The sequence below is a fragment of the Telmatherina bonti genome (assembly GCF_933228915.1).
Source record: "Telmatherina bonti genome assembly, chromosome: 8".
Classification (NCBI taxonomy): domain Eukaryota; kingdom Metazoa; phylum Chordata; class Actinopteri; order Atheriniformes; family Telmatherinidae; genus Telmatherina; species Telmatherina bonti.
The window spans coordinates 11752446-11768804 of NC_136626.1; the positions used below are offsets into that span (position 1 = coordinate 11752446).

Below are 16359 nucleotides of genomic sequence, written 5' to 3' on the forward strand. Positions count from 1 at the left end.
TAAAAGAGTTTTGGATAGATTCATTTAGTGATTACATTTATATTTGTATATATTAATATATGTATATAAAAAATGTAATAGGTTATTATTAGGATCAATAAAAACAGTGAAAGTTATCTTACCATGTTTGCCTTTAGTGTTGATTTTTTAATGATTGATATGTTCCATGTCCAGTAGTTCCTCAGTCTCCAGGCTGATGCTGCCGCTCAGTTACATGACCTAAACTTACTGCAAAGGAGGAAATGTGCTGCAATTCTGGTTGGGCAAGGGAGTAACTGACTGAAACATTACAGTGATGTCATCCTGATGATTTATTTTTCTTCTTAAAATAACAATTGGAGCAATTTTTTCCCCTTACTTACAAAGTATGCATTTTTCTGTTTTCTTCCAACTTTATTATCTGCAGTGCAGAAACTAAAGAAATAAAGCAAAAACCTTAACTTAATGGTTAAGGTCTTTGCTCCAGCTTTAAAACTGAAAAACAAAATAGATTTACAATTAAGAGAAGATGAAGTGAGGTGAAGCAAAAATGTACATTTCCGTAATTCGTTCATCCTGTACAAACTGAGTTTATGCTGTCAGATATCATAAGTTGTGAATTATCCTGATGGGCTTTACAGTTAGCAAAACTAATATCTTAGATGGAGTTAAAAAAGAAATGAAAAGAAAAGTTCCTAAAATCAGACTGTTTATTAAGGAAACCTTGAAAGAGGGCAGATTATCATACCTAATCTAAAATATACATGAAAAATTGCATTTCATGAAAAGCAAAAAAGAAGGCAAAAGCCATTTCAAAAGTCACACCTGACTTCTTTACCTTAAAAAAATAACATTACTCTTTAACTCATAGATTTCAATGAGTAAATCATCAAACTATTGTAATTTCTAGTTTATCCTGATAGTAAATACACAAAACAAAGGCATTGTGTACTGGTTTCATTCTTTAGATTCTATTTAAAGCAGCAAATCTAATCATTTTTATGTTGATCAACTACAGAAATTCTGGATTAAAACGCATTTAACATCTGAAAAAATATTTGTGTGGTTACTTAACAAGCTACTACTCATTTTGCCATTAATCATACCTGATGACTCAGTGTCCAGAAATAAAACTGTAAGATGTTCTTAGAACAGTGCTTCTCAATCCAGGTCCTCCGGACCCCCTGCATGTTTCAACCCTACTTTAACACAATAAAATAAAGGACTCGCCAACACGAACTTGATGAGGAAGTTCATGATTCAGGATCACGTCTAAAACATGCATGATACTGGTTCCTCAGGACCGGAATTGCAAAACACTGTGTCAGGACGGAAATATTGTTACATCATTCTGCTATTCACAACCGTCTCAGGCATGATTTACTCTGACCAGTTCATCACAGGAGGGATTGGTTATCCAAGCTGGTGGATCCCAGGGCTCCTGTTGTGGCCAAAGAGGGGTAAGGAGAGTTTAAAGGGTTGGGGTATCCATTCATGTACGGAGGTGTAGCAGGACAGCCTGTTGGACTTCCTCCCACCATGAACCCAGGTTGAGGGAGCAAGATGCTCTGAGGCTGCTGGCCACCTGGAGGGGGCCCTGTAACACCTGCTGGTGCCAAGGCAGGCATGCCACCTGGCATGGTGGACCACTGACTTCCCCACTGGTTTTCCAAAAGCCCCTGCTGAACCAAGGACATCCCAGTGGGAGGGTATGCTGACAAGGAGTATGGAGAGCCCCCTACTGGGTGAGTGGGGAACATGGAGAGAATCTGAGCACTGGACAGGGTTTGCTGTGGAGTTTCTGAAAGACAATAAATGACATCAAGAGACTTCTGAAATCTGAAGCAAATAAAAGCCACACTGTTCTGAAACTCATACTATTAAAAATAATGAGGATCAGTTTCTATCCTTTGTAGTTTACAGGTCAAACAATAAATAAATGTTCACACAGGATTACTTTTATCACAGTCCAATCAAACAAAACTTATGTTCACGCCAAAACAATTAGTCACAATCATTTGGTCAGCTAAAAATTTTAAACAACTTCTCCCATCATCTCTAAATATCAGCTAATTAACGTTTTTACAAAAAAATATACAAAAATCTTCCAGACATTTCCAACAAAAAATGTAGAGAATTTGTGTGAAAGACTTATGTAACCATCCATACTGATTAAAGGGATCCCATTATGCTTTCCCTTATCGGCTCCCAGTTTACAGGCTGCCAGAAGTCACTTAGTTCACGTAAAGTTTTGATGGACATCAGTCTTAAAGACAAAGTAGTTAAAATGCCTGTAGCCTGACTCAGATTACAAAGTTTTATTTGCATTTGGTGTACTGTATATGAGTTAGACAAAGTTCATGGTAATTGTAAAAGGAAAAAGAAAGAAAAAAGCATTCAGCTCTTTGCAATCCAAAAAAAACCCATTTCTTCTGAAGGTGATTTGTGCCAAAGTCGACTGGTTTTCCTGTCTGAGCTTCAACTCAGACTCACATGACTGACTGGTGTCTTCCAGATATGAATAAGAATAATAGACCAGATATCCCTGGGGTTCATGTAATTCCTGAAAACAAACAAAAAAAAAAACTTAAACAAAATGCTAGCATGTCCCACAGTGTGTTCATGCTAACCTGGCTGATAGGCACATGAGCTCGGAGTGGCTGACAAAGGTTCCTCCAGCTGAGGGGAAAACACTTCCATCAGTTCACTTCTTGAAGAGCTCTGTAGACAGAATCACCCAAAACAATGTATTCAGTCTCACCTTCGCTTTTAAACCACAATGAGGAAACTGTTGTTTTTAGCTAATATAACAATCATTTTCTCTGTGTCAGGAAAAAACTGCATGTTTATTGATCACCTGAAATAATTTACATTTATGTGCAGTCAGCAAGATTTAAGTAGAGATTTACTTTTATTGTTCAACAGATTGGAAAGTCTGACTGCTAACTATATTACCCTATAAATTTCAGAAGTACTAAATTGCTCAAATGTATGTTCCAGTAGTTTTAGATCCCGTCAACACCTCCCCAGGTTACATATGACTTCAAACATTTTTGCCATTTCTTTGAAGGATTATTAGTTCTGTGAGGCAGAATGAAAACGTCACATGGCAAATGTAGCATTTTGATACCTGGTTTGACAATTCTCCTGAAGAGTCAGCTTGAGGACTAAATACGTCTTTGAGAGCTGCAACCTAAAACGTAACAGGAGACATATGACTTCCATTACTGGGATGAAAAAGAAAAATACACAATCAACAACAAAAAAAAAATTACTGATAAACATTTAACAGACCTAAAGATTCATGATTTTTCAAAAGGTGTATATATCGAACAACAGTAAGTATATACACTACATCATACATACTATCATACTACACGCGCACACACACATATATATATATATATATATATATATATATATATATATATATATATATATATATATATATATATATATGTGTACATATATGTACATTCTATTCTTTCATTTACCTGAGCAGGAGAATCTGAGCTGTCATTTAAAGGCACTAAGGAGATGTTCTGGGTGGAAAAAATAAAGACAAAAACAAACTCTTGGGTGAAAACAAATAAACAAACTAAAACCATATTAAAAAAGACTTATGGAGATTTTTTTTCTGACCTGTGATTCAGCAGGTTCCTGTGGGTTCACCGTGTCCGCTCTCTGACAAACCTCCTTGATGTCAAGAAGGACCGGATAAGCCTTATAGACACAGATAAAACATTACACACTAAGCAAACTCACTACATGGTGGCATACACAAAACTCTACAATGACAACCGTCCATCTTCTTTCTGGATTCATGAGATTTTGTCACATCTGAAGCTAACTGTTCTGTTTCAGTGTATGCAGGAAAGGCCACAACAGCCTGTATATTTCTCTGTTAGTGCTCTGTGATGTTACCAGGTGAGTCATCTTGAAGTAAAAGAGGATGAATGAATCTTCGTGTTGGTAGATGTAGGCCAGAGCTCTGGGATCTGAATCATCCTTTGTCAGTGAGCTGATCTTGCTCTTGTCATGGTCTTGAACAAGCTGAAAAAATGGATAATACAAAGATTTTTTAAAAATATGGCTGAGATAGTACGTATCTGTTACATGTTAGGCTAAAAGAATCACCAAGAAAAACCTCCAAAAAGTGCAACAAGAATAAACACATAAGCATCACTACAAAGTGCTTTCTTCTTTTTTAAGTGCAGGCGAAGGTTAGTGATGTTGCAAAATGATGGCTGCAAACAGGGGAAGGCAAGAAACTACCACAGTTTCTTGAACAAAAAGAGACATTTTCACAAACTTTTACAAAAAGAGACATTTTCATTTGACTTGGAAAGAATTTACCAAGAAAGAAAACTACTACGAAGCAACTGAAGCTTAATATCTTTTAACGGGGCAAAATCGTCAATAAATCTGTGGAAGTAATATTTACTCTTGAATGTATTTGTCTCAATCCAGTGAAAATAAAGGAAGGACCCAGATAAAACACTACAGGTGAGAGGTTGATAAATTAAACTAAGACTGCAAAGATGGGATTCACAAAGTTCTACAAAATAGTTACTTGAAGCAAAGTAAACTCATAATTAAAAACTTAGACATGAATGGCTTGATGTCTAACATGGCAGGTGACTACACCAGCAAACAATGAGCTGACATAGTAAAAATAAAAGCATACAGGTTTTATATTGAGGGACAAATGATAAAACAAGAACAAGATTAGTTACTGAGAACCACACAAGAAAGTAAAATAGGAATAGGAAGTTAAAGCCTAAACTGACAATTAAGAATAGACTGAGGAGAAAATATAACACAGAAACCTGACAAGAACCGACCTCAACAGAAATGAAACTTAAATTAACCTTATCCATTAACCTGACGGTGGCGTTGCAGTTCAGGGACTGAAAAACGACCAGGACAGTTTCATTCAAAGCGACTCACCCCCGTCTTCTCATCCACAATTTTCAAGCCAGTGGAGCATATTTTCAGCCAAACTCTCGGCTTGTGTCGTCCTTGTTTCCTTGCTGCTGCTTCAATACCCTTTAACACGCATGCAAACACACACAAACATGCATGTAAAATTATAAGACATTGATATGAACTGCAGAGAAAAAAACAGAAAGCACAGGTCCCCCCTTACGAGCATGGACAGAGACCATCTGAACTGTCATGCAAAAAATCATGTTTAAGGTTGAACTCATGAAGCTTCATTAATGCACATGGCATGTGAAACTTTTACTTCTGACATGCTTAAAAGATTAAGTCACATTTGATAACTTGAGATTAATAGATATTATGATGTAATATATTTTATTTTTATTGGGTTGACTGTGTTTCATTTAACTAGATGCAAAATGTTTCACTTTTTTAAATGAGTTGTTTTTCAAGGTAATAACAGTTTCTCATCTTTACATCATCTAAAATGTTGTTTCTGTACTATTGTCGTTTCAAGTAAACTCTCTGTAAACAATCCTGGAGTTATGGCTCAGGTTGGACCCTCTTCCCTGTCGTCTCCACTCCCAGTTTATCAAGACAGCTGAGTCGGTTTCTGCCGAAGCCTTTTTCCTGTTAAAAGGCAGCTTTTCCTCGTTACTGTCACCATTTGCAAGCCAAGGATGGAGGATTGAATCACACAGAGGTATTCCTAAGCAAGGCAACCTGTTATCATTAAAACACAATTGTGAGTGAGACCGTAGTGTTAATAACTACGACATAGAGCAGCCCGGGTTATAATTTATTTGAGTTCATTCTTTTATAACAAGATTGCAAATGAAATGGACATATTCAGATTAAAACTGGATTTGAATATAATTTGAAAGGTGTCTTGAGATAATTTGTCCTGTGAACTGGCATTACAAAATAAACTGAACTGTTTCTAGATGTTTGAAAATAATCATTGTCTGTTTTTATTAACATTTTCCACAATGCATCCACATTATGTTTACCAGAATAAACTCTATTAGGGCAAGATTTTTAAATTGCACTGTTTCCCCTCAGTGTTCAGCCCCTCCAGACTGAAGCTTCTGCCAAAAAAGGAAAATATAAACTCACACACTCTCATGGGAATGGAGGGCCTGAAGTCAAAAGTCAAACAAATGTCAGGTTGTCAAAGCCAATTTTTGAAAGCAGTCACGTTACCATGTTTTTCTTTGTTTGTTTTTTTTGCTAAAGTGATCAATGTTTTAAGGGTAGACGTCTTAATAAGTGCAGATTATTATATGCATCTGGTATGAGCTGTCCTACAGTAAATATTTAGATTGTGCATTATTTTCAGAGTATTGGGCCCCATATTACATGACAAAACTTCTGAGCACACGACCAAAAGAAACAAGAGTCATCTGAAAATTTGACCACAGGAAACCAGTGAGTGTGACGGAGACTTGACCACATCAGAGACAAGGAAAAAAAGGAGGACAGATGTACAGGCTGAAGATTCTGCACAGAAAAGCTCAACAGGGACAAAATCCAGGAAATTAACGTTGTTGATTTGGTGGTTGTGTTATCTCAACAAGCTACTGTATGTAAAAGTTCAAACTGTTTTCCTGTCTGACACATGGAGTGACTAATAATACATCTGAGCAGCTAAAGGACGATAATCACTTGAAGCTAACCACCCCCCCCCCTTTCCACCTTCAGCAGCTTCAGCTGAGTCCAGGACTGAGTCCAGGACTGAGTCCAGAACTGAGTCCAGGACTGGCAGATTTCCTGACCCAACAGCTAGAAACCATCAACCTCGCAAAACTGCTGTATTACTTTTTCAATGTGCATCTTTCTGTGCAACATTTACGTTGATGATATTTTACGTCAGCTGAGGTTATCCATTCATTCATTCATTCATTCATTCATTCATTCATTCATTTATTATCCTAACTGCTTAATCCAGTGAAGGGTCACCGGGAAGCTGGAGCCTATCCCAGCAGTTTTGGGCGAAACGCAGGGTACACCCTGGACAGCTCGCCAGTCCATCGCAGGGCTGAGGTTATCCACTTTGTTCTAATTAAATACATGATAAGGACAGTCCCACAGTGTCTTGTGTCTTCATATCCTCCCAAATTCCCAGAATTAACATGCTTACACACAAGCCAAAAGATTTTTTATTGCCTCAGTCTTACATGTCAGAAAAGTATCAATTGCAAACTGAAAATGTAAATGTTAGCAGAGACAAGGCTAACGTGCCAAAATGAAGTAGTTTAGTTTTCTACACCTGTGGTCAGCATAGATCTTGAAGACTATCATGTAGTTGTTGGCCTCTTGACTAGCAATGAAAGACTGTTTTAGGTTTAAATGAAATATTGGTCTAAAGAAACTGCTTTTTCCAGCCCGACTCCACTGATGTTAGATTTTCATCTCATTCTTTGTTCAACATCAAACATCTGGTGTAAACTGTCTTACTGACTGAAAACACGAAGGACAAATAAGATTATTTTCACACAGCTTCAAACATGAACAGACGGGGCAGACTTATTCTGGCAACGGAGGAGGATACCTTCAGTTTCATCATGGAGTCCCAGCACATTTTCTCTCCTTGTGCTTCGGGTACCGGGTCCATACCGATCAACTTGGCCCTGTAACGAACCCCGTCCCCATGGAAACGGGATGAAGTGTCACTGGAAGTACCTGGGAATCACATAGAGAGAAAAAAAGGGACAAACTATGAGCAAGAAAATGTGTGCATGACTAAACTGTAATGAGAATCCTTAATATTTGTGAGCTGTAATCCAGTTAAGCCATGTTCGTATTCATGCTGCTAATGAATTTGTATTTGCTTGATGATAGTGTGTATGTTTATCTCTGTGTGTGTTTGCCCAGACTGCAGTACATGTGAAGTTGTGTACAACATAAGTAAATATTTGGGTATGCTTCCAGCTGACTAATACGAAAATGTGTGTTTATATGCCCTGTATCTGTTTTTCTCTATGTAAGCAAATCATAAATGCAGTGTTTAGCTGATCCCGAGTCAATGTTTCATCTCATTTCCTAAATGAAAACTTGTAATCTAGTGATCAGGGAAATGCTAGTTTTCATATCAAAGGTCAACGTTGGAACAGTTTTGCTGGAGTCAGGCAAGAGTTCACAAGCTTTTTAGTCATCATCTTGTGAAGTACTTAAAAGAATGATAAGTCATCATGTTGTGCAGTAATATACAATTACAAGTTAAATATCCACTAAAACAAATCGTCAGATGTCCAGGACATTATTTTATTATAGGATGTAGAGCTATTTTTTTACTTATACAAAGCATTATAAAGGTAAACCAAAGCAGAACATGAAGATTAACATTTTATTTATGTTACTGTGTGAAATCTGGTATTGTATTATACCAAAAACAGCTCTTCAAAGTATGAAACAGTAACATTTTCTATATCTTTGGCATTATAAAAGTCAAACTGGTGTATCATAAATATTGTCTCCTGTGGCACCAGAGTCTTTATCATGCCATCATCATTATTATTTTAAGTATGTAACACCAAAGGAATTTCAAGCTTTGCCTAAATTGTGTACATTGCCCTCATTCGACCTCTATTTCACGCACTGATGGTAACACACACACACACATCCACACATGCATATTCACAGGTCTCACTGGAAAAACATAAGTCATGGAGTAAACATCATGAAATTATGGATCAAATGCTTTCATTTGGTGAGAAAGAATATTGTTGACTGACCTAAGTATAGATATTCTGTGTCAGCTTGATGTACGTGGGTTACTGTTAGTTCGTTAACATATTAACTAAGGACCTGACTTGATTTGAGAGTAATAAGAATCTGCACGATGACAAAAATAAATGTTGGAGGGGTTGTGTGTCACGTCTAGTCTGAGAACACATCGGACAGATTTCATTAACTTTTATTTACAACTCTTTTAACTTTTAGCAGGTAACTTTTAGGGTGACTCAATCAGAATTTACTTCTTACTTTATCTTTATTAATTTATCTCTTATCTTCATTGGTCTAGAACTAAGTGGAAATCTGAATCATGGTGTTTTATTTCATTTATTTACTTTAGACCTTATGTTTTCAGCTGATTTGGGACATGCTCAAAACTTCAGTGTCATAGTTCAGTATCAAATATCCAGACTTATTGTCAAACAATTTGGCCAACTCTTCATGTGCAGAAATCAACAATCAGCTTGGCCAGTTTAAACCTTTGTATCTCCAGACAATGATAAGGATTCCAGTTTGCCAGAAATTCAACATTTGTGATATTTTAAATCATTCTGACGACGGCGATCTTAATTGCTGGAAGGCAATTTGTCATCAAGACGTCCATTTTTCACTGAAAAGATTTCTTCGCTAAACTGGGTGGTTGGAAGCGTGTTATAAGCTGCCGTTTGACACTCGCTTTGGTCACATGTCGTGGCACGCGTGTGGCATTTCTTTAGCAACTGAGAAAAGAACTCAAGTTACCCGCCATTGAGGCAATTTCCTTAATTTTACAGTTTGGAAGTGTGTTACCTGATGAATCATCCAAATATTTCCCACCATCATGCTTTCATTCATTCCAACAAATTTCACATTAAGTTCATTAATCATCATTGGTTTAAATTTGTTGTAGAAGACAATATATCCCTCCTATTAATTCAGTTATCTCAACAGAAGACTAATGACAAAATGTTTTCCAGAATGATGCAACGTTGTTCTGTCAAAGGTTTTACTGAATTACTTCAAAAGGATTTTGAGCACAAATACGTCAATGTCCTCCACATTATACAGCATTAAAGACTTATAACTAAAGTTTCCCTTTGTTTTGTTTTTTTTTAGTTTTTTTGTTTGGAGGTGGGGGGGCTGCTGTCTCCGTCTTTCCATTGGCCTGCTTGACTTTTAAAACATGAGATTAAACCACATCAAACATGAGTAAACCAGCTTCTCTGATATCATGCTGACAGAGGAATGATGAGAAAATGCTGACAGGATGAAGCTGCAATAAAATGGAAAATTAGGGAAAAAAAACTTTGACCTGCTCTGGCAGCAGAAATCTCTGCATCCCTTCAAACATATGCAGATTGCAGAAGTGTATAAAGTAGAAGTAGAGAGTAGAATTCCTGTCCAGCAGCTATTCCAACCAGCCACTAAACCAGGGGAATTAAATCAGCTCAGCTCCACTGCAAGGCAGACGAGTCTGTTCCTGAAAACACCCGTTCTAAATGCATAGATACAACAACCTGGCAGGACTTCTACTTTATTTATACTTCTACTTTACACACCAGATTGTGGATTCATTTCATGACACACAGTGTGGTTCAACATAGTTTTCAGCAGCTCAATGATAGATGAGCATAATGTGCAAACATTTGAGCAGATAACAACTTTGAAAGCTGAGTCATTTTTTAGCAGCACCAAACACTTTTGTGAACTTGTTTGTTATCTATCTAGGATTTTTCTGGCTTCTGTAAATGTTTCAGCTGTAACACCCCAATTAAAGTGATATGTAACCAAACTGTGGAACAAACTGTGAGAGATTTATCTCGAGGATTTATGAGTGTTGAGCAGTTGAACTCACTACAGATGACTCACAGGCGATTGGCAAAAGTTTGTTCTATATTTCACACATTTACACATATTCTGATACATTTTAACTCATCTGCTTGTTGCAAATTTGCTGTGTTGAAAGAACATACAAGAAAAATGACCACTGCAACTTAGTTGCAAAGGAATTTAAGTGTATGGGGCAAATCTGTCTATTAACCCTTCCTGCACACAGAAACCACAAGGATGAGAAAACACTTTATTACTCTTTTACAGTGCTTCCTTCAGAGTGTTATTAGAAAAGTGTGACTCCTGCAGGTGCACTTTGCTTTTTATAGGAAGAGGAATAGAAAAAGATGTGATCATATTCCCATAAAATGAAATGGTAATGGTTAACATGCCAGTGTTGTGTCGTTTTGCAAATGGACATTCCTGTAAGATCACATTTTGTTCAACAACTAAACACACATGAAAACTGGAAATCTGTGAAGAGATTTCCAGAAAGGTACTATTAAGTATATTTGTTATGATCTTACAAATGCTGGGAACCTTCCAGATAGACATTCAGGAGGAACAAAGAAGAACAAAACAGCAAGGCATACCTGAAAAGCCCCTCATTTCCCATCAGACATAACAAATTTACTATGCCAGTACTGACAAGGCTGCTTTTTCTTCAGCCCTCAAGTAATCCCATCTTTATTTAAGTGGAATTTAGTTTTATAGAGAAAAGAAAAAGTTTACTTTTACAGAACAGATAAAAGTGTAGTGTGATTAAGTATTTATGTGTAATTAAAGGAGTCATTTTTAAAAGTACAGAGCATGCAGAATCAGGGAAGAGTCCGAAGGGAATAACAGTATGAACAATGTAAGATACTAATACTCTACTTTCTGTCTGAATACACTCTCACTCCACATGACAGAGTTGCATTTGACTTTATTCTTCCTCTAAATGTATTCTTCAAGTCTGAAATAACTTTCTGTGGGAGTGAACTCTGACAGGGAACCGTAGTCAAGAATCGTACCTCTTGTGCTGGAAGGCAGCCCGGCTCCAACAGCAGCTTGGCCTGGTGCCGGACAAATCCTGGCAGCTTGCTCTGACTCCATCATGATCCCGTCAGCGTGGACATGAAGAGCGTGGGGCCTTGGGATCCTGTGAAAACAGGGTGGTCATCACTTTGCATTGCTGCTAAAATGAGCTATTTCAGATAATCCCGGAAATGCAAACATTTACAGCTGCTGAAGTGCAAGGCAAGAAACATTAGAAATGCAAAAACGAATCTGTGATTTTTATTAAAATTGCAGAAGAGAAAGGGTTTCATCAACCTCACCTGCTTGTCTTTTCTGTGAAACTGCGGCTTGGCTTGTCTAATAGCCTAAACTTCTCAGTCAAAGGTCAGCTTGCAGAATCACTGGTGATATATTAACATCCGCTGGGAGGCTCACATGCATGGGAACTCTTTTAGAAGGCAGAAGAGGCTTCAGTAGAAAGTATGGTCTTTACTGAGCACTTTCCCTTACAGAGGATGCATGCAAGGTCATGTGTTTCCCTAAAGGACAGGCTTTTTAGAGTTATTTTCCTTAAAAAAGATCTCAAATGAAAAAGGACATGCCAACATTTTGGAGCTTGCTGAAAACCTCTACAAGGATGGTAGGTAGTAGAAAACAACATAACAGCAAATCAAGGAAAAAGGGTGTTTTTAATATCATTGTATAGAATCTTGAAGAGCAAAAGCAGAAAAAACGTATGAAAAAAGAGCCAAGTGTAAACACATCAGAGACAGAGAATCCTCCAGAGATGACTGAATTATTCAGTTTTATATGTTGTCAGAGAGAATGTTATTCACAAGCTGAGAAGTGACTCACCTCAAGTCCTTCAGACATGACTCCTAACATTTCAGGTCCTTGCTGCATCAGTTTGACGACACAATAAAATTCAGATTTTATCATTTGAACATCTAAAATCTAAACGGTTTAGCTTGTTTTTTAAAGTTAAAAGATTATAGATGGTGCCATAAAGAAAAAATCAAAGTGATTTAACAATAATGTTGAAATGTGTTACAGGTTTCCAGGTTTCTTCCTCCGTGTTGTTTCATATGTGCAGCCTTTTGTGCTTCCAGTAGTTACATTTTATTACATTTCAGGAGTCCACATTTTGTTTACACAATGCTTTCTCTCCAATTATCAGGCCCCTTTTTTGGTATAAGGATTCATTATGCAAGTGATTCACGGCCACAAAAAAATGTGGACTTTGACAAGAAACATGCATTAGCAAAGAAGTTTCCACATGCAGAAATGTTTTCTGAGGAAGCGTGGCTGATATGTTAAAATCCCCTCTAAAACAGGAAGTGTTTTATCTGAGATTAAGAGGCGCTTTCCTAAGAACTCTTTTAAATTAGAGGGAATGCTTTAAAGTTACAATAGTAAACAAACCCAGAATTTTTAGGTCAGAGCAGTAGTTCTGGCAGTGCAGTAGAAACTCTTGTAACCTGAGGAAATTAAATACAAAAATTAATTTACATTACCAGGCAAGATCGAAACCACCACTGTCAGGAAAAGGTCATCTCAAAGACTTTTATTACAACACAGAGTGGTTTTCATTTTCAGCCAGTGAAAGATGACGGTTATGTTGACATTTCCCAAAGGTGACAGTAAAAGTTCAAAAGATATTTGACACACAGACACTGCAGATCAGAGGTCTGGACCTGGACTTGTGTTGGCCACTTTGTCTTCAGCTGCTTGATTTTGAGGTTGAATCGCTCAGAGGTAAAAAGTTGTACCATGAGATCTAATGTATTATGTATAGCAAGCATGAAAATTGGACGTTTTATGTCCACATATTTTAAAATTTCTTTACATAAAAATCCTTAAAATTGCTTTGGGAATGATGTCCTCACTTAACAGCAAGAAACTTTTAACACATGTCTGACTGAAGCACACCACGGTGCTGTGCTTTACAACTATAAACAAGATCTATTGATCATTCCTTTCATCTAAAGTGAAACTGAATGTTTTTAGCTTAATTTTATGTTAAAGTAGTTCCAGTTTTTCTATTTCTACAATTTGAAAAATTATATTAAATAGAATTATCAGTTTATGCTGTTGTTTCTTGTTGCTTCTGTCTTTTTGTTTTGTGTGTGTGTGTTTCTTTATACTTAAAAGAAAAAGTCAAGCAGGAAACGCATCAGTCAAAAACCCACTCAAAGGCTCAGTGTGAACAAAATCAAATGCCAATGACATAAAAAATGATACCATCAAAACCTGTTTCTGTTGGTATCTAATCACTTTAACTGTTATGTTTTTATGCTGTTTTAGATTAAACTCTTGTCACATAAATGGCGGCTGTCATGTTGGTACTGCTGTTTTTGCTACAGTGTCTCTGAAAGGACAAACAACTCAGTGTGTGAGGTGAAGATGCTCTGCGTGCCGGCTTTGTTTGTTAGATACAAGAGCATCATTTGGGATAATAAACACCTTTAAAGGGGCTAAAAGTAGTTCCCTGTGGTGCACTAATTGGCGTGCCTAAAAACAGTACAATTACATGTTTGTCTGGAAGAGTTTTGGTCACTGAAAGCCAGCATCCATCAATGCCCATCTTTACCACAAGATGTCAGTCATTCTTTCACACTGTATCTTTTACACCAAGCCTTTTCGGTTTACCCTGCTGAGTAACAAAGGACTCAACACCAGGCCTGATATATTAATAGTTTAGTCCAAGTGTTGCAAAGTCCGTTACAGCTTGTTGAAAACTCAGCTGCCAGACTTTTACCTGGTACCAAAAACAGACAAAATATCACTCATGTTCTTGCTTCTCTACATCTCCATTTAATTTTAGAAGTGTTATCTTTTTTTTTTTTTATGTTTTTAAGGCTCTGAATGAATTGGCACCTGAGTTTGAACTCCTCTCTCCATAAACTAACCGACCTATGAAATCTTGTGAACCGCTGCTTTTAGCTTTCCTCTTTTCACCGTTGGTCTCCAAAAGAGATCACAGCTTAGTGGTGTCAAACCCAAAAGAGAACAGTATTCTGTTGTTAATTAGATGTGTATATTCTAGTACGACTTTTCTTAAAAACTATGGAGGACCAGTTTGCTCTGACTGACGTTTGACTGTAATTAATTCACCTTCATTTAATTATTTTTATTGGAATATTTTGTGTTGCTTTTTTTATTGTGTGTCATGCCATGTGCTTTAGTTAGCTATTTTGTTTTAAATGTGCTCTATAAATAAATAAACAATACTCAAGTAGATCTAATTATCAGCTTAAATATATATTTATGAAGATATACTTTCGGTGTTATGCTGATGACACTCAGCTCTTCATCAATGAATGATAAAGAAGTTACTGAGGTGACGGACTTGTCCTGGAGAAATAAAAACCTGATTTAAAATGTTCTACTGTTGAATTCAGACAGGACAAAAGCCATTGTTTTTGCTGGATGTTATTACTTTGGTTTTCGGCACTATAGAGTCATCATTCAGTTGACTTCAGGCGCTACAGACAGAATTCAGGACCAACAAGACACATCCTTTGTCTTAGCCTTTCTACATTAGCTTGCTGCAAAATCTAAAGAAGAATTTCAATTTATTCATCCCATTTACAGTCCTTAATTATCCTTTCTTAGAAGTTATTTTTCTTTATTAAATGCTCAACATTGATAAAGCACTGCCACCATGCCTTTCTCATTCAGCCATTCAAACACAACACAGTCATGCAGCAGTCTACATGAAGCCCTTTTTCTCTCTTTTTCTCTGTAAGCATGCACCTGAACACATATCAGGGGTTATGTGTGGCTCCAGACTGCCCACAGATATTTTGACATGTGGAGGGGCACTGTGCGCACTGAGCAATCACCAACCCAAAAAACAAACAGCACTCTATTGCCTCATCTGGCTGAAAGATTTAGGATTGTTGAAACACTTAACAGTACTTACATGTGTAAGAGGTAAGAAATGTTGAACGTGGGTGGCCTGCAACAGGATGGTCTTCGTTCAGGCTTGGCATTGCATGAACTGAGGCTTCCTCACCAGTGAATTACAGTTTTCATGATGGCTTGTTGTGGTTAATGTCATTTTAATCTCTCAGCAAGATGACTTCATCAGTTTGTGCCTTTAAATGCATAGCAAATATCGTCATTAAACAAACAAATTATTTTATTATGGTAAATGGACTTGTACTTCTATAGCGTTTTTCTAGTCATACAGACCACTCAAAGCTCTTTACACTATTTGTCACATTCACCCAGTCACACACACACACTCATCCAACACACTCATCCCCCAATAGGCACATCAGGGGGCAGCTTGGGGTTCAGTGTCTTGCCATAGGACACTTCGGCCTGTTAATCTTTTTCTGGAATTGATCCCCCAACTTTCCAGTTGAAGGACAACTGCTCTTCCTCCTGAGCTACAGCCGCCCTGCAATTATGACAGTACATTGGATAATGTGGGTTATATTTATTAAAAGAACTGATTTTAATGGTTGGAATTTGAGTTTTTTGTGTTTGTTTTTGTTGTGAAGGAAATCTTTGTGAATAAAAAATTAGGTTAGATTATTCTGAAATAAATCCATCAACATCACTTTAACATATGCTGTTTGACAGTCCATTCCTGTCCAAGCTCCCATTAACCACAGCTGACTTTGCTGATTTTAAACTTTTTCAGCTTTTTCTGGTAAATTATATCTCACTCTTTCCTTTCTCAGCATTATTTGTGATTTCATATCATCTAGTGACGTTTATTGACTTTACTGTTCTTTTTACTTTTGTAAGCTTTTTTTTTTTTTTTTTTTTTTATATTAAACTCTGCTAAATTGTTGTAATTAATGTCAGCCTAACTTGTGTTTATGTAACTCCTGACCATCTCTTGACTTTGGATTTCCTTGTACTTGAGAGCCCAGGAGA

The 16359-nt window shown here is 37.0% G+C and overlaps 1 protein-coding gene across 1 annotated transcript; it reads right to left on the reverse strand.

The window, feature by feature from the left end:
- Positions 1-1376: 1376 nt before the first annotated feature.
- Positions 1377-11565, reverse strand: LOC306759529 (uncharacterized protein; the record flags this gene model as incomplete). The annotated part of the gene is made up of 9 exons (XM_079245197.1): positions 1377-1780; positions 2610-2700; positions 3110-3172; positions 3474-3521; positions 3622-3702; positions 3904-4032; positions 4930-5028; positions 7475-7605; positions 11481-11565. The coding sequence occupies 9 exons, from the start codon at positions 11563-11565 to the stop codon at positions 1377-1379; spliced, it is 1131 nt and encodes a 376-aa protein (XP_079101323.1).
- Positions 11566-16359: the final 4794 nt, after the last annotated feature.